This window comes from Colletotrichum scovillei (genome assembly GCF_011075155.1).
Source record: "Colletotrichum scovillei strain TJNH1 chromosome Unknown Contig00009, whole genome shotgun sequence".
Classification (NCBI taxonomy): domain Eukaryota; kingdom Fungi; phylum Ascomycota; class Sordariomycetes; order Glomerellales; family Glomerellaceae; genus Colletotrichum; species Colletotrichum scovillei.
The window spans coordinates 4,589,493-4,605,003 of NW_023336267.1; the positions used below are offsets into that span (position 1 = coordinate 4,589,493).

The 15,511-nt window shown below is 51.7% G+C and overlaps 7 protein-coding genes across 7 annotated transcripts; 2 read left to right on the forward strand and 5 right to left on the reverse strand.

Annotated features, from left to right (window-relative positions):
• Nucleotides 1–550: 550 nt before the first annotated feature.
• HER10_EVM0003704 (sulfatase) lies at nt 551–2,579 on the reverse strand (the record flags this gene model as incomplete). The annotated part of the gene is made up of 4 exons (XM_035473369.1): nt 551–910; nt 990–1,958; nt 2,010–2,167; nt 2,243–2,579. 4 exons carry the CDS (start codon nt 2,577–2,579, stop codon nt 551–553), a joined length of 1,824 nt encoding a protein of 607 aa, XP_035329124.1.
• A 500-nt stretch (nt 2,580–3,079) lies between these two features.
• On the reverse strand, nt 3,080–3,836 carry HER10_EVM0006122 (uncharacterized protein; the record flags this gene model as incomplete). The annotated part of the gene is made up of 2 exons (XM_035475717.1): nt 3,080–3,345; nt 3,413–3,836. 2 exons carry the CDS (start codon nt 3,834–3,836, stop codon nt 3,080–3,082), a joined length of 690 nt encoding a protein of 229 aa, XP_035329427.1.
• Nucleotides 3,837–5,291: 1,455 nt separating this feature from the next.
• HER10_EVM0004577 (chitinase 1) lies at nt 5,292–6,652 on the reverse strand (the record flags this gene model as incomplete). Its single annotated transcript, XM_035474213.1, has 2 exons — nt 5,292–6,363; nt 6,423–6,652. The coding sequence occupies 2 exons, from the start codon at nt 6,650–6,652 to the stop codon at nt 5,292–5,294; spliced, it is 1,302 nt and encodes a 433-aa protein (XP_035329233.1).
• Nucleotides 6,653–7,845: 1,193 nt separating this feature from the next.
• On the forward strand, nt 7,846–10,109 carry HER10_EVM0005107 (uncharacterized protein; the record flags this gene model as incomplete). The annotated part of the gene is made up of 5 exons (XM_035474732.1): nt 7,846–7,896; nt 7,960–8,043; nt 8,111–8,220; nt 8,281–9,356; nt 9,412–10,109. The coding sequence occupies 5 exons, from the start codon at nt 7,846–7,848 to the stop codon at nt 10,107–10,109; spliced, it is 2,019 nt and encodes a 672-aa protein (XP_035329300.1).
• A 71-nt stretch (nt 10,110–10,180) lies between these two features.
• HER10_EVM0004691 (uncharacterized protein) lies at nt 10,181–11,545 on the reverse strand (the record flags this gene model as incomplete). Its single annotated transcript, XM_035482965.1, has 3 exons — nt 11,367–11,545; nt 10,848–11,242; nt 10,181–10,788 (listed from the first exon to the last, which is right to left on the reverse strand). Exons 1-3 carry the CDS (start codon nt 11,378–11,380, stop codon nt 10,181–10,183), a joined length of 1,017 nt encoding a protein of 338 aa, XP_035329244.1. The 5' UTR covers nt 11,381–11,545.
• A 173-nt stretch (nt 11,546–11,718) lies between these two features.
• HER10_EVM0007519 (NAD dependent epimerase/dehydratase) lies at nt 11,719–12,968 on the forward strand (the record flags this gene model as incomplete). The annotated part of the gene is made up of 1 exon (XM_035477073.1): nt 11,719–12,968. Exon 1 carries the CDS (start codon nt 12,009–12,011, stop codon nt 12,966–12,968), a length of 960 nt encoding a protein of 319 aa, XP_035329617.1. The 5' UTR covers nt 11,719–12,008.
• Nucleotides 12,969–13,298: 330 nt separating this feature from the next.
• Nucleotides 13,299–15,068, reverse strand: HER10_EVM0013192 (cytochrome b2; the record flags this gene model as incomplete). The annotated part of the gene is made up of 5 exons (XM_035482556.1): nt 13,299–13,462; nt 13,527–13,735; nt 13,801–14,261; nt 14,317–14,855; nt 14,918–15,068. 5 exons carry the CDS (start codon nt 15,066–15,068, stop codon nt 13,299–13,301), a joined length of 1,524 nt encoding a protein of 507 aa, XP_035330300.1.
• Between the last annotated feature and the right edge of the window lie 443 nt (nt 15,069–15,511).

Sequence of the window (15,511 nt, forward strand, 5' to 3'; positions counted from 1 at the left end):
GAAGAACGTCGAATGCGCACGGGATTGAGACGTGGGGAAGTTGTCGTCAAAACTGAGGTGTTTCCCGAGAGTGTTCCACCCAAGATACAACCGCCTTTTTTTTATCAGATGATGACGAATCGAGTAGACTTACGTCAGGGATCACTTGCTTTTAACATGTCGAGCTTTTCCCGAAGTCTAATCCGGTTGGAGTTGGGGGAATGTTGGTTTTCCTAGTTCCGGAAAGCAAGGGAGCTTAAATTCCTAGTTCCGAAGCGGATCTCAATGTGGGGGAAGAGTGGTCACGATGTCGCACGGCGGGGCCTTGATCAAGCAGCAAGCCGCGTGCCGTTGCGTCCGTCCCGTTGCGATTGCTCGAGATCACGCACTGTCACGCTGTTGGACATGTTTCACTTGCAGACCTTGGCTGCGGGAATTTTCACCGCTTTTTGATGCTGTGGAACCCCACTACTTTCGTACAACGGGCAAATAATTCGGCAAGTGGTGGTCCATTGAGCTTTCATTATCCGGCGATGCCTCAAAACAGCTTCTTACATACGGCCGAAAGTGCTCAGGTCCAGTCGCTCCACTTGGAACCCTTCCAGTACACAGCTCCATCATGCTCAAACTGCGGCCCTTCAGCCTCGATAATGTGACCCAGCTCGCATTGATCAAACTGCACACGCGTCTGCTGAACGTAGAACTCGTCAAAGCGCGGTGCGAGGGCTTCGAGTAGACTGCCGACGTTTCCTGTAGGGTGGAGGGCCTTCCATGGCTGCGAGCACGTCGTACCTTTGCAAGACTTGAGAACGAAGAGGAGGGAGTCGAGCCTGGGCAGGACCTTCTTGAGAGGGTAGCCGAGAATGGTTGCGCCTGCAGCCAGGGCCGCTTCGTCGGCGTGCAAGAGGTTGTGAAGCTGGCCCGGGTCCGTCTGGATTGGGCAAATTGTCAGTACATACACTCTACTTCTTCACATGCAGGATGTCAACCACGGACTCAAGCGAACTTACAGTCATATCATACAACTCATGCTCGTTAGTGCACCAAACAGAGTAGTAGAGGTTGTAACCCTCCCCAACAACCCTCAGCGCCTTGTACGTGTTGTTGAAGATGCGCTTCGTGTCATCGCCGTTGAAGCCGAACTTGCTCTCGGTGATGGCCCAACCCCAGTATTCAACATTGACGTGCTCGCGAGTCAATGGGGACTCCGTCAGGTCCTTTGTCGAGAGTGGGATCGGAGCTCCATCAAAGTCGGCTCTCAAGGGAGCACCTGCGAGCGACAGAATGGTGGGAACGAGATCAACGTGCGCCGTTACGGCTTCAGTCACGCCTCCCTTGGGAACACTGGGTCCACGAACGATCAGCGGAATGTTGATATCTTCCTCATATCCACACTCCTTGCCGGGCTGCAGCCGGTGCTGGCTAATGTGATAGCCATTGTCCGTCGTGTAGAAGATGTAGGTGTTGTCCAGGATGCCATGCTTTTCCAATCTCTCCACGAGACCATCGACAAGCTCATCGACTGCTTGTAGGGCACGTAGACGGCCTTGATAGTGCTTATCGTTATATGCCACGTTCTCATCCGTGAGCTTGGGCTGTCGACGAATCCAGTCGGCGCCCGAAGGTTTGTCAGGGTTGAAGTTTTCTGTTCTCGGGACCTTGGCATCCTCAAAGAGGTACTCATGCCTCTTAGCAGCTAACGGAATGCTGACCCTGAACTTGTCATCAGAGACGGGCACGTCGTCGTCTGGGCCCTTGACTGGGAGGAGGATACTGGAGTTGACGTTGCTGTGAGGTGCGATGGGAGCAATGCCAAGGAAGAAGGGCTTGCCGGCATCCACAGCTTCATCCAGGAACCCGTAGGCCTTCTCGGCGACTAGATCCGTCGAGTACTCGCCGAGATGGTTGACCGGCTTCTCATGGTCACGCTGGAAGGTGGCGTTGTAGTAGTCATAGGTGTTAGGGTCGAGGAGGAAGTCCTGAATCAAGGTAAGCATGACATTTGTTGACTAATAGAGCAGGACACTTACAGAAGAGTTCCAGCCCTTCAAGTGCGGGCTATCATAGTTCCAAACAGTATGGGCATTGAACATTTTACCCGTGTAATAGGTGCTGTATCCGGCCTTTTGCAGCCAAATGGGCAGGTAGTTCTCATTGTGGCCATTCTTCACAAAAATAGGGAAACCACCTGCAAAATCAATTAGCGTATGTTCTTGAACTCCGTCTTCTGTCAGTCAGACAAGTAGACGAGCGAATCTTTTACCGTATGGTGGGTTAAGGTCGGTGACGTTGGTATTATGAGCCAATTTGCCAGTCCACAGACTCGCGCGCGATGGGCAGCAAACTGCCGTTGTGCAGAAATGTTTCTTGTACAGTGTCCCTTCTTCAATAAGCCGTTTTTGAATCAGCGGAATGTACTCCAAAGAGTTCATGTGCAGGTCCTGATCATCAGTCAAGACAAACACGATGTTTGGCCGCGAAGACGGCGATATCGCATCCCGGGCGGGGCCGACGAGAGGTGTCTGAGCATCGCCTTGTGCTGCAACACTGCTGCTGAGGAACAAAGCCGCTGAAGCCAACGTTGACGTCGTGAGCTGCATTGCGATTCAATTCGATCAAGTCTTGTGGCTCAATTGATCATTCCATTGGAAACGGGAAGCAAATGTTATCACGCAGCCTCCAAGGACAAGACTTTAAAAGTTTGGCTCTTAGATAAGCCGCGTGCCCGTGTTCCGGCGTCGCAAACCAGGCTCGCCGGATGGGCGAAGCGTCCTCCGTGCGCGAGTTCCGATGACGTGCTCCGTCCCCAGCATCGCAACAGACGGGTTATCCACATCCTTCACCGAAAGCGGAGAAACAGGACCACAGTCATAACAACGCTGTCGAAATGAACATTGCTCACAATGTCGACACGATTATTGCGGCCGAGGAAAGAATCGCGTGCTGGCTTTTCGCATTACCGACGAAGACAAGTAAGCACTTAGCCGTAGATGGCGTCTCCACTGAAGGCAAGGTACAAGTTCTATGCTTCTAGTTATATCAAATAACTCCAGTGATTGATTTCGATCTGTGGTGCTTCTAGATAACTAAGTCCAATCCATTACTCGGCCTGGATATGGAGGTTGCCACGGTCGTCGTGAACGACAATCACGTTGGACTGCAATCTATTGAAGTCAATAGCCACAATGCTGCCTCCGATCCTGTTCGCATCAATAAATTCTCCTTTGCGGTAGCTTCCAACTGTCAAGTAGTAGGTGTTGAGAGGCTGAATTTGGTATCGCACACTGGGCTCGGGAACGAAAGCAGCCAAAGGTCCATCCTGGCCATTGCCAGTCCTGGAAACTCCAAGACCGATTAGGTAGTTTTCTGATATGATGGTAAGCTCAGTATTATGCATAGTTTGACCTTCAATGTTCCGAATAAGAGAACTAACCCTGTTTAGCTTGGGCAAAAGTAAAATCGTTGCCGGTTTGGATTTCAAAGGCCTTTGAGAAGGCACTGTTAGGAAGAGGATTGCTGCTGAATTGCGGTGCATCTTCAGCGACAATAAGCTGCAGAGTGCTGCCTGGGACAAGGGTCCCGTCGTCCCTGACAGAACCGAGGGTGACATCTCTTTCGCCGCTCACGTTGACCTGAACACCCGGTGAAGGGCTGCCCTGGGAAGTTGCAACAACAGCAGAGTACTGGCCGGAGAATGTAAAGTTCGTCCGGGAGCCTCTGGGGGTGTTTGCAGTCGCAAAGACGTTGGACCAAACTTGGCCCTGGACTCTGCCAGTAACCACTGGTGGCTTGTTGAAGAGAACATACTGCTGCTGGGAACCAGACTGGTTCTGGACCGTGATGCTGTACCTGACCATTTCGAAAGATGGTGGAAAGTTGAGCCTGAATAGAATGGGAATAGAGCTATAGTCCGAAGGTATCTGTGCTTTGCTTTTGTTCCTGAGAGATCCCTGGAATTGAGGGCGATCCCATCCAGTCTTTATGTCCTTGAGTCCGTTCCAGCTGTGGCCATGCAAACTATGGTTCAAAGTTACTCATTCGGCTATAGCTCAGCTGTGTATAATTCAATCCCAAAGAGGAATGAACTTTGACTATTGACACCTGTTCGAGTCCGCTCCTGAACCCGACATTACATGTACATGCACGCTTCCGTGTTTTCATGCAGGACAGGCGGAAAGAAGCTAGTCTTGTTGCGTCGCTGCCACCTCATCTACTACTTTTGCTGTCCTAGTAAGTTGTAACTGAGTGGGATAATTGATCGAGACTCTACTCACCCATAACGTGTTGTCGTGTGTGGAGTCAAGATATTGTCTCAGCTGAGTGAACCGCACGTGGACAGCAGGATGGTTGACCAGCCGCAGTAATTGATCGAAACTTAAACCTTTCCCTACTCGGGTGAGGGAATATTCCGAGACCAAACGCTAAGCTGAGTTGTCTCACAAAATGAGTACATATCACAATTCCCAAGGTACAAATGTGATGAAAGTCAGCTAGCTAGCCCCTCAAGCTAGGTTTATCCGACGAACTGGGTTCCAGACTGCGATCTGGGCCATGTTACCTGGTCCCCGGAAAGCGACTATTGAAGCGGGGAAATGTAATGGACGTTTAGTCTAGCGTGATTGTCAACAAGGAATTACATGAAGGACATATTTTGCGAACGGCCACCGCGTAACTCGTCCAATCCTGCGGGGAGAAACGCTTGGGCCCGCGTTCAATCAATCTTGGGCGACTTGCAGGTGTCGCAATACTTGACGGACTCAGCCTCAGCCAGCCTCTTGACAGGCTAAGACACCTTCAGCTCAAATGAAAATGTGCTCGATGTCTTGCTTTGCATCAGCCTCGGACGCTGATGATGGGGATTGGCTGGCACCATTTTACCAGATCAGCTCATGCTATCACATCTTTCAGGGACTTGGACGGTCTGCATATATGGAGGAGTTGTGTTTGCAGCTTTCATCGCACCACACTTCACACACCCCTCATCAGGCTTGTGCACTTAACAGTGCACTAGGATGATCACGCTAACGCGATCACAGCGAATTCGATACAGCGCAAAAGCATGACAAACGCAGGCAGTGGTGCAGAACTATAAAGCTCATATGTCTCTCTATTGCCTCTAATTACGCAAAATCGTCGAAATGATATTATTTTCGAGATTTGATAGACAACAACTAAATTTCCCGCCTCACAAGCACCCATGTCACTTCTACTCCAACGTTTTCGCTTGATCACGTTGACTTGCACCTGCACACACACTCCGGCATTGAATGGAAGCTCAATGAATTTCTATAGCCCGTGACTTCCAACCAACTTTACGATGTCTTGCTTGGAGGCACAATAAAGTTTTTCTTCATCCCATTGCGAATGTTGTCATACTGAGAAGTCGGGTACCGCAGCAAGTTCTGCGACTTCTCAAGTTTGCCCATCCCCTTCGCCATACTGCGAACGAGACTCTCGTCACCCGCCTTATCACCCGTAGCCTCCCAAAACATGGCACCGCCTAGTTTCTTCTTCTTGATATAAGCCTGCTTGTACTTTGCGCTTCTCATATTGTCAAAGGTCACCAGCTCTTGCGTCGCGTTGTTGTATGAATACGTGGCCTTGACTGCACTGTCCCAATGGACCGTCGCACCGGGCCTAGGAAGGTCTTTGTAAAGGTAGATTCCAGCTTGGCCGAGCGTACCATTCGGTAGTCCGCTGTACGATTTCCCCAAACCCTTTGTTTTGCTGAAGGCACGACCGTAGAGGGGCATACCTAAGTTGATCTTGGCAGGAGAGATCCCTTCTTCTTCAACGTAGTCCTCGAAGGCCCTCTCGACGCTCGCCTTGGTGCTTTGTGGGTTCCGCTTGCTTCGGAAAACATTGGACTGGTGGCCTGTGACATTTTCCCAGGCACCGGCAAAATCAAATGCCATGAGCGACCAGAAGTCGAGAGACTTGTCCATCTCTTGGAAGTCAAATGCTTTGTAGTTCTGAGGTCCTGCAGGCGCGGGAAAACCTAGAGTGAAGTGATATCCGCCTGCATTACTCTTCGAAAAGTCGTCCAAGCCTGTGCGAAGTTCGGACAGGAGCTTTACGCAATTTTGGTTCTTTTCAGTGGTGTTAGGGTACTCGTAGTCCATGTCGATACCGTCCATCCCAAAGTCAGCCATGAGTTTGATGGCGGAGGAAACAAAGGTTGCGCGGCGAAACTTGTCGGCGGCGACAGGTTCGAATTTGGGGGACCAGTTGTAGCCGCCTATGGATAAGATGACTTTCATGTTGCGATTGGCCATTTTCTTCAGGTAGAGCTGTTTGACCAGGCCGTGTGCGTTATGGCCAGGCTCTGTGGTGCTTTCATTGCCAAAAGGCTTACCGGTGTCGGCCCATGGGTCTGATGAAACGCTGGCCAGAGACGCAGATGAGGATCGAAGCTCAAGGTCGAAGGAAGACGGTAGACTTACACTGTTCCATTTGGTTTTATATCTGCGAAAGCGTATAGCACATGCGTGATGTCTTGTACAGGAAGGTCATCGGGGTTGAAGCCCGCACCATAGATCCCCCAATTCGTTACGTACAGAAGATTCCGATGACCCTGCTTTGCGGTGGAGTTGTTTCCACAAGGCCGGCCGCTCAAGGGGCTAGCGAAGGCATGCGTTACAGCAAGAGCCGCTATGAGAAGTTGAAGCATCATCATAGCGCGATCATGGGGTCGACGGAGTTTCATTCATTCCGCTAGGAAATAATGATGAATGAAAAGAAACTCCAGACACCCAGCCCCCTTCTGGGCTCTTTGTGGACAATAAAGAAGAAGATTGGAGACATGGCAGCCAAGAGATGGAAGCTTTCGATGTTGAGACGACGCGTCGTTCATCTTCCCAATCCTTCGGCAGCAGGGAACAGCTCTCTGAGGAAAGTCTACCTCCAGGCTAATGCCGCGGAGTGCAATTCTAACCTTGTGATTTTGGGGTGGGCAGCCCAGTCCTGCTGCTATCAACCAAGTTCGTGGCAAGGCTTGGGAAGTCGACATGGGCCAGTCCAATGCTGCCATTGGGCAACATTAGTTCATGGCCGAGCGACTAGGAAAAGCTTCTTTTGTTCTTGATTCTGGATTGCCTCCCCATAAGCCGACCAACAATAGGGGTATCTATCGTCGTAGTGTTTCAGCCCCTCAAAGCTTGTTCGTTGTCTCCTTGAAGATGAACGAGAACCGTCGGCTTCCAGCCCAACAACCATAGATGAACTCAATGTATTGGCCGAAATTGTCCGCGATGCGAGTAGACATTGATTTCAAATTGATGCATCCATCTGTTCTTGAAGAAACCTCTTCAACAAGATGGGAGATATGGCTGGGTCTCTGGGTGACCTCCGTCGGTGTTCCACTGAGACAAGTTCATGACGAGCTTCGCACAGAGGAAATGATAGTTCCTGCCTATCTTATAACTCGGTTGAAAGCTGATTGCATTACATAATTCATTTCCCTATGTTCAGATCGCAGTCTGAAAGAAGTAATGTTAGGCTCAGTTGTAAATGAGGTTGAATTGGATGTAACCTCGCAAAGATGGACAACATTGGGAGGCGGATCCCAGCTTTATGCGGGGAAGCGGGGTCAACTCCGAGCCTTCAATCATCTCCAACTGCTTTCTAAGCTGTCGGGGGAAGGAAGCCATTCGATCTCACCCCCTTGAGTCTCGACGGCGTTGGCCCCCTGTTCTTTTCTCCACACAAGTGCCGACCACGCGGTCGACTCGCGCGGGCCATTGCGTGTTTTGGAGCCGAACTTCTCCTCTTTTCATCCTCCTCACGGCCGACGACTCCAACTATCCAAGCGAGGTTTGAGTGCGAGATTCTACAGCCAGCCTCATTCGGAGGCTCGAGGTTTCCACCATGGCGAAGAGAACATGGTCTGATGCTAATGACAACATGGAGTTTATGACGGTAGGATAAACAGTTGTTGTCTAGAGTTTGCACATCACACACTGATACTTTAGACTTGTGTAGTTGATGACGGCCGGCAACGGGGAGCAGTCTTTTCCGCAAATTTCCCGAAAGATCAAGGCGTGTGCAGCCTGTAGAAAGCACAAGGTACGTAAAGGCGATCACGATCTGGATCGAAGGACTGAAAGAGTCTCAAGTCTAACCCAGCTCCAAGATCAAATGTCTAATGGACGAGAGCGGACCACCATGTCGGCGATGTTCCGAAAGAAATCTGGGTTGTGTTTTGGGCAAGAACCTGCAGAGCATCATCGACGAGAAGACACAGTAAGACCCCAGCAAAGACCTAAAGAGAGACGAGGCGTTGAGTCGACTTACCATTTAAAGGTACAACGAAGCAGTCTTACAAGACATCGAGAACCTGCACAATACGTTGAGAGAAGTCACCAAGAAGATGGGGCTACCTGAGCCAGCGGCACTTCAGAGTTCAACACTTCAGAAAGCAGCTGAGTCCCCATCACAGCAGAGCCGGTCTGGCCCCGGGCTGGCTGCCAACGCAACCCGTTTCGGTGTAGCCGGGCAGGACAACCACGGCCCCTCGTGCGACAACTCCCCCAAGATATCCCCAGAAGACGAAAACCTCCCCCACGTGCCGATCCACTCGCTCTACGCTCTCACAAAGCTGAGGGCGCTCAGGTCGCCAGACGCCCCGGAGGGCCATTCCAGTCCGGCCCAAGATGACTTCATTGCCCGAGGTGCCTTGCGCCTAGACGATGCCGAACGCCTTTTCCGTCTCTACCGAGACCGTCTCGATGCTTTCATGTATGGTGTGGGGTGCAAGTACCAGCAGCTGGATGAGTTGCGTCGCAAAAGCCCTATACTGGCTGCGGCGACCCTGACTGTTGCCGCGCTGCATGATCCACAAGCAAACAGCCTGTACGGTATCTGCAGCTCTGAGTTCAGGCGGCTCACAGAGAGATCAATGTTTGATCGGCGAGTGAACCGTGACTACCTCCGCGCCATGTGTGTCGCGTCGTACTGGCTCTCTGACATGTCTTGGATGTTGTCTGGGTATGCGATCAGGAGAGCGGCGGAATGTAATCTACACAACAGCTATACCCGCGCCATACAAGAGAAGAGCGAGGAGGCTGCAGATGGGGCACGGCTGTGGTACATATTGAACATTTGCGACCAACATCTTGCCACCTTGTATGGGCGGCCGGCGATCGTGCAGGAGGACTCCTCCATGCAACAATGGGAAAGTTTTCTTCAATCACCGATATCGACGGAGGAGGACAAGCGTCTCGCAAGTCAAGTTGCCCTCCTGGGCATTATCGGTAGCATACGAGAGCTATTCGGGCCCGACAAGGGTCAACCGACGCCACGAGCCTACGTCCACCAAATCACTCACTTCAATAAGGAGCTCGACCACTGGATCAAACATTGGTCTGAAACGCTGTCAGGTGCGTTGGTCCTTTGCTCAATATTCTGACGATGGTTGTACTAATCCGCGTATAGAACAATACCAACACATAGGCCGCTTCCCTCGCAAAGGCGCTCTCCTACACTTCCACTTCGCCAAACTCCATCTCTATTCTCACATCTTCCGGGGCCTCTCTGGAGACAGCCCGATACCGCACCACTTCCTCGACTGCGCCGCAACGGCTATCTCGGTAGCGACATCAACCATCGACTTCATCATTACCGATCCGGATGTCGCCGCAGGGGTAGTGGGCATGCCCTCGTACCTGCACTGCATGACAGCCTTTGCCTGCATGTTCCTCATTAAGGTGGCAGTCAAGTATGGCGGCGACTTGATCGAGCCGGACCGCGTCTGGAACCTTACCACGAGCCTCGTGCGGCACTTCCGATCTCTACCAGCTGGGCGGTGGCATCTAGCCAATCTCATGGCGCCTGGTCTCGAGCGCATGGCTAGGACGTTGAAGTCTGGCCGTGGAGATACATCAACGCAGGTATTGGATACGCAACCGGTCAACGGAGACCAGTCACAAGTCATCGATCCCCAACTCGCTGGTGGTAGCGCCGATGGGACTCTCATGGGCCCGGAAGGAGAGTTCTTCTTTGACTATGACATGAGTTTCGGTCTTTCCCCAGTATTCCAGTTCGACATGACTTCGTTAAACGCGGATGGTGCAACAATTGGTGGCCAAGATTTTGCAAACGTGGAGTATCAGATGGGAAGACCTGGTTCATGATCACCAACGAAAACGGACTTTGTAGCTATCCCTTGCTTCTTAAAGCCTCCCATTCGTAGGTTTATAATTATCTACATACCCTGAATATTCCTGGGTCGGTACTCGCTCTCCAGATATTCCAGTTCCTCCTCTGTCAACTTCACCTTGAGCGCCCCTATCGTCTCTTTGATCCTCTTCTCGGAACTCAAGCCAACGATCGGCCAACATCCCTGCTGTAGCACCCACGCAGTTGATATGAGAGCCATGCTCACACCCTTCTTCTTCGCAATCTCCTCGACGCGGTTTACTATATCCAGGTTCGCATCCGCAAACCATGCCTGCGTCTTCTTATCTGTCTGACTGCGTAGCGAGGTTCCTTCATCGTTCTCTTTGGCGAGGGGCTTTGCCAGCAGTCCGCGAGCAATCGGTGACCATGGGATCACACCGACACCGCTTGCTCGGCAAAATGGTAGCATTTCTCGCTCCTCTTCGCGGTAGAGAAGGTTGTAGAACGGTTGCATCGAGACGAACTCTGTCCAGCCGTTGGACCGGGCGATGTACTGCAAGCGGGCAAACTCCCATGTATACATGGATGAGGCACCAATATAACGGACTTTACCGGACTGGACGACGTCGTGGAGGGCTCGCATGATTTCTTCGGGAGGTGTTTCGCGATCGAGGCGGTGGATCTGGAGAACATCTACGAAATATTAGCTGCCAGCCCCTCGATTCTCGTTGCGTTACTCGTAGTAGTCTTACCGATGTAATCCGTGCCAAGACGTTCGAGGCACTGGTCAACAGCATGGAAGACATGTTTCCTGCTCAGACCCATCTGGTTTACTAGAGGACCATCATTGACGCTGGCGGGCCTGGAGTCGTCGTCGGGAACGGGGTTGAAGATCTTTGAGAGGATGACGACTTTTTGGCGCGGAATATTGAACTTCTTCAGAGCCTTGCCAATGATTACCTCGGACTTTCCGTTTGAGTATGTGTCTGCCGTGTCCCAAGTGTTGATGCCGTTATCATAAGCTGCCTTCAGGATCTGGAGTCCTTCCTCTTCATCGAGGACCCATGGTGAACCCTCCCATTTGGAAGAGCCAAAAGTCATGCACCCGAGGATGATTTTGGAGACCTTGAGGCCTGTGTTGCCGAGTCTACGTGATGACTATCAGCGTTTTGAAAGATAGCCACAATGCTTGTGGCATTTCGTTCTAGTGAAGATGGGCAATTGCATGACAACGCGAGAACGATTGTGCCCGGGATTATCGCAGTACTAACCTCACGTATTCCATGATATTGACCCAAAATCGTCTTCAGACAAGTAAGTCTATCAATTCGGTCTGATTAAGCTTGATTGCGCTTACAATTGGCGCTCTATAGCTTGTCATCCAATTCATACAGAGCCCGAGGTTTTGTTTTGTACCGTCACGTCATTTTACCTCGCTCTTCGGCATCACTTCATCGGCTTTCAGCTCTGTCGCCGGGATACCTCACCACCCCCACCACCTCCGACTGCGCGATGCCCCTCTTACGCAGTGCGGGGAAGCTCCCGGACAGAGATCCACCGGTGGGATGATCGGCATACTCACCGATGCCCGGATTAGACGACCTGCATCGGCGACCTGTCCGACCTACATGTCCTGACGTCTGAACTTCGCGTGTGCCAGCGTATCCGTCCCTCAGTCGCCGGATATGCTCGGTAAATGTGCAGGCGACAGAGGTATGAGGAGAAGCTCCGACAACGTGACCATGCGTGCAAACTGTACCCCTCATGACGGCACAGCGAGATCGGATCAGTTAAAGCCGAGGGGCACGCGATCGCGTCTCTTTTGTGAAAAGACGCGTGAAGATTTCCTGGCTGTAGAACTTTGCTTTCACAAGAGCTTGTCTAGAGAGCTGCATACCAAAAGTTGAGCCAAAATGTCAAACGAGGTCCTCGTAACTGGCGCCGCAGGCTTCGTTGGCCAGGCCCTGGTGTCCGCCCTCATCAAATCCAACCCCTCAGCAACCCTCACAATCACAGATGTAATCGAGCCCCCAATCCCCGCCGACGTGGCAGGAGAAAGCAGCAAGATCAATTCTCTGAAAGCCGACCTCACCGACCCGGCGGCAGTGAGCTCTTTGCTCTCGAAGCAGTTCTCAGCTGTCTACCTCCTGCACGGCCTCATGTCCGGCGGGGCGGAAGCGAACCTCGACCTGGGCCTCAAAGTCAACCTCGATTCCGTCCGTGCCGTCCTCGACTACCTCCGGAATAATTACCCTGGCACCACGGTCGTCTTTACTAGTTCGTGCGCAGTCTACGGCCCGCGCCAGCCTGTTATCGAGAGCGAAACTGTGCCGAAGCCGCGGACATCGTACGGCACCGAGAAGCTTATTATCGAGTTGCTAGTGGAGGACTTTTCGCGGCGTGGGCTCATCGACGGCCGCATTGTGCGACTTCCTACAGTCACAGTGCGACCTGGCGCGCCTTCTGCTGCGGCATCGAGTTTCGCGTCAGGTATTGTTCGTGAGACTCTGAAGGGCATCAAGAATGTATTGCCTGTGAGCCGTGATCTCGAAGTCTGGGTCTGTAGCCCCGCTACGGTGGTGAAGAACCTTGTCAAGGTCAAGGATGTGCCAAAAGAGAAGTTTGGGGAATCGAGGGTCGTCAACTTACCTGGTATCACCGTCACGGTGCAGGAGATTCTTGATGCGGTGGAGAAGGTTGGTGGCAAAGAATCGCTAGCACTCATCGAAGAAAAGAAGGATGCCGCCATCTTGGCTATTGTGGAGACATGGGCTGCTCGGTTTGATGTGAGCAGGGCGTATGGCTTGGGTTTGGAACCCGATGGTACGATTTTAGAGGCCGTTGAGGCATTTGCGAAGACTCTTAAGGCATGATCTCCCCCCATAGAGTGACTAGCCTCATAATCATGCAATTCACCACTGCTTTCTCAAGTCTACTCCAAATGATGCTCGTGTGCGGCTCTATCGGCTATCCTGGTCATTGGCAAAGTGCTTACAATACGTTGAGTACTTACATGTATCATGCCATTCGCTTCGAAGACATAAGAAGTGTCATGATTTGCTCGACTTGCCGCAGTGGTCTCAAGGTACATCGACCCAATCCTCAATTCCCTCAACATCTCGCTACCATTCGCATTTTACGGTTGTGATCATGAGAGGACTGATGTATCATTGCCATGGTATCTATGCGGGCCTATTCACAGCCTAGAGCTTTGACTTTGGCCTTCTCACAGGCTTCTTTTGCCGGGCTCTATTCTCAGAAACCACCAAATGGTCAATATCTAGTGTGTTCACCATCGCGGGGGTAGCTTGACTGAGGCTGGTGATGCCACAAAGTCTCATCGAAGTCTCCAACTCGTCTTTCAGAACTAATGCGCGTTCAATGATCAGCTTTCACCCTAATAAATCGGATGACAAGTAACGAGGACTTACTTTGAGAGAGATGCTCTACACCATCTTGACCATACACGAGAGAGTACAAGAACGGTCGCCCGACGCCCACAGCTGTAGCTCCGAGGGCGATTGCCTTAAGGATATCCGAGCCGCGCTCGAAACCGCCATCGATGTAGACTTCGAGCTTCTCGAAAATTTCGGGACACTGTTCTCGGAGCTCTAGCAGAACTAGGATAGAGGCTTGCGATCTTTTGTTCAACCATTGTCAGCGTGTCTGTCAATTGCCAGTGATGACTCGAGATTCAAAACATACCCATCCAGAGATCGACCACCATGGTTGCTCAAGAAAACTGCTTCAACCCCATACTCAACCGCTAACCTGACATCATCGGCAGTTTGAACACCCTTAAGGACGATTGGTACTCCGCTAGCCTCTCTGATCCAGGTTAGGTCCTCCCAAGTAATTGACTTGTCGATGTATTGTGCCATTAAGCGGCCGAGTCCGCTGCCCTTCTTGTCCTTGCTGCTCTCAGCGCCACTGATGGCTGCTCGGATCGTTCCTGCTTGAGCTGCACGCTCGTCTGCCTCTCTCTTCCCAGGGACCGGGGCATCGACGGTCACGAAAATTGCTTTTATGCCGAGTGCACGTGCCGATCGGAGGATCTCGATCGTCTTGTGACGTTCTGAGTTGATGTAGAGCTGGAAGAAGAAGGGCTGTGACGGCGGGGCGGCGGATACGATAGACTTGAGGGTGTAGGATGCATTGCTCGAAATCTGATGCCCAAGGTCAACTGCTGCGCCTATCGGCTGGTTTTTCTTGGTTACTCACACATTGAATAATTCCTTCGTTTGCTGCGCCGCGACTGAGAGCCAGCTCGCCATCTGGATGCACAAGCTTTGCCATCGCGGCAGGCGAGATGAAGAATGGGGCCGAGCTTTCGAATCCAAGAATGTTCGTCTTCATATCAATATGCGAGACATTTCTTAGAATCCTTGGTCGGATCATGATTCTTCTTGTGAGTTGCTTATTGTTTCGGTGTGTGATCAGATCGGTAGCCGCAGATGAGTAGAATGCCCATGTCTTTGGCGTGAGCGCTTTCGAGGCCACAACTTCTAGATCTGGCGCACCGACGATGGACTCTAGAGGCGGGATGGTGTCTTCTTCGGCAGAGGAGGGCTTCGAAGTCTCGGCGGGGGCAGATAATGTGCCAGTTAAACTCTCTGGCTGCGATGCTGCTGCAGGCACGTCTGGAGTGGCATCTTTCAGTAGGCCGATGAACTTCTCGTCTGGTAGCTCCTCCAGGATATCTGGTGCGTGAACTTCATCGAATATCTTTGTGGCATTTGAGCCAGCGCACTTGAGAAGAACTGACAAGTGCGCATTCGTCAGTTTCCCAAAGAACTAGACTAGGAGGCTGTGCCAGACTCACCTAATGGACCTCCCGGATGCTCGTTGATGAAGTCTGTGATATCCCAGACTTTGGAGTGTACAGCTATCCAGCAATCCGACTTGGTGTTGTGCTTGCTGAGATCAGTCACACTTATCGTGGCTCTCTCACTCTCTTCTGGCTTTGTCGTCATTGTGTTTCGACAATTGCTGGCGTCCGGACTCGCTCCTCGCCGGTTCACAAGCACATTCCGAAAGTCTACTAGTAATAAGGCGCGTGAGATTTCTTTTGCGAGAGGGTGTTTGGTCAAGTACGTCGAAGAATGGTGTAGCCTAATGTTTAGATCCCATTTACCATTCCCCAAAGTTGCCACAGCCACCGTCAAACCCTATTGACCCCTACACCGCGTTTGTCTGAGACCTAATCAATGGCATCTCGGATCGCCTCACAGATCGCGACATCCCCGTCATTCCGGCCGATGCTTTGCCCCCCCTGTAAGCTCCGCACGCTCGTTCCCCATGTTTCGGCATTCTCGCCGATGTGGATAGCGGGTAAGCGACCATCGCCGGGAGGATTTGATTCTTGCTCGGAACCACATGGCTTCCTACGAATCCTCAAACATGTTCGCTACTACTG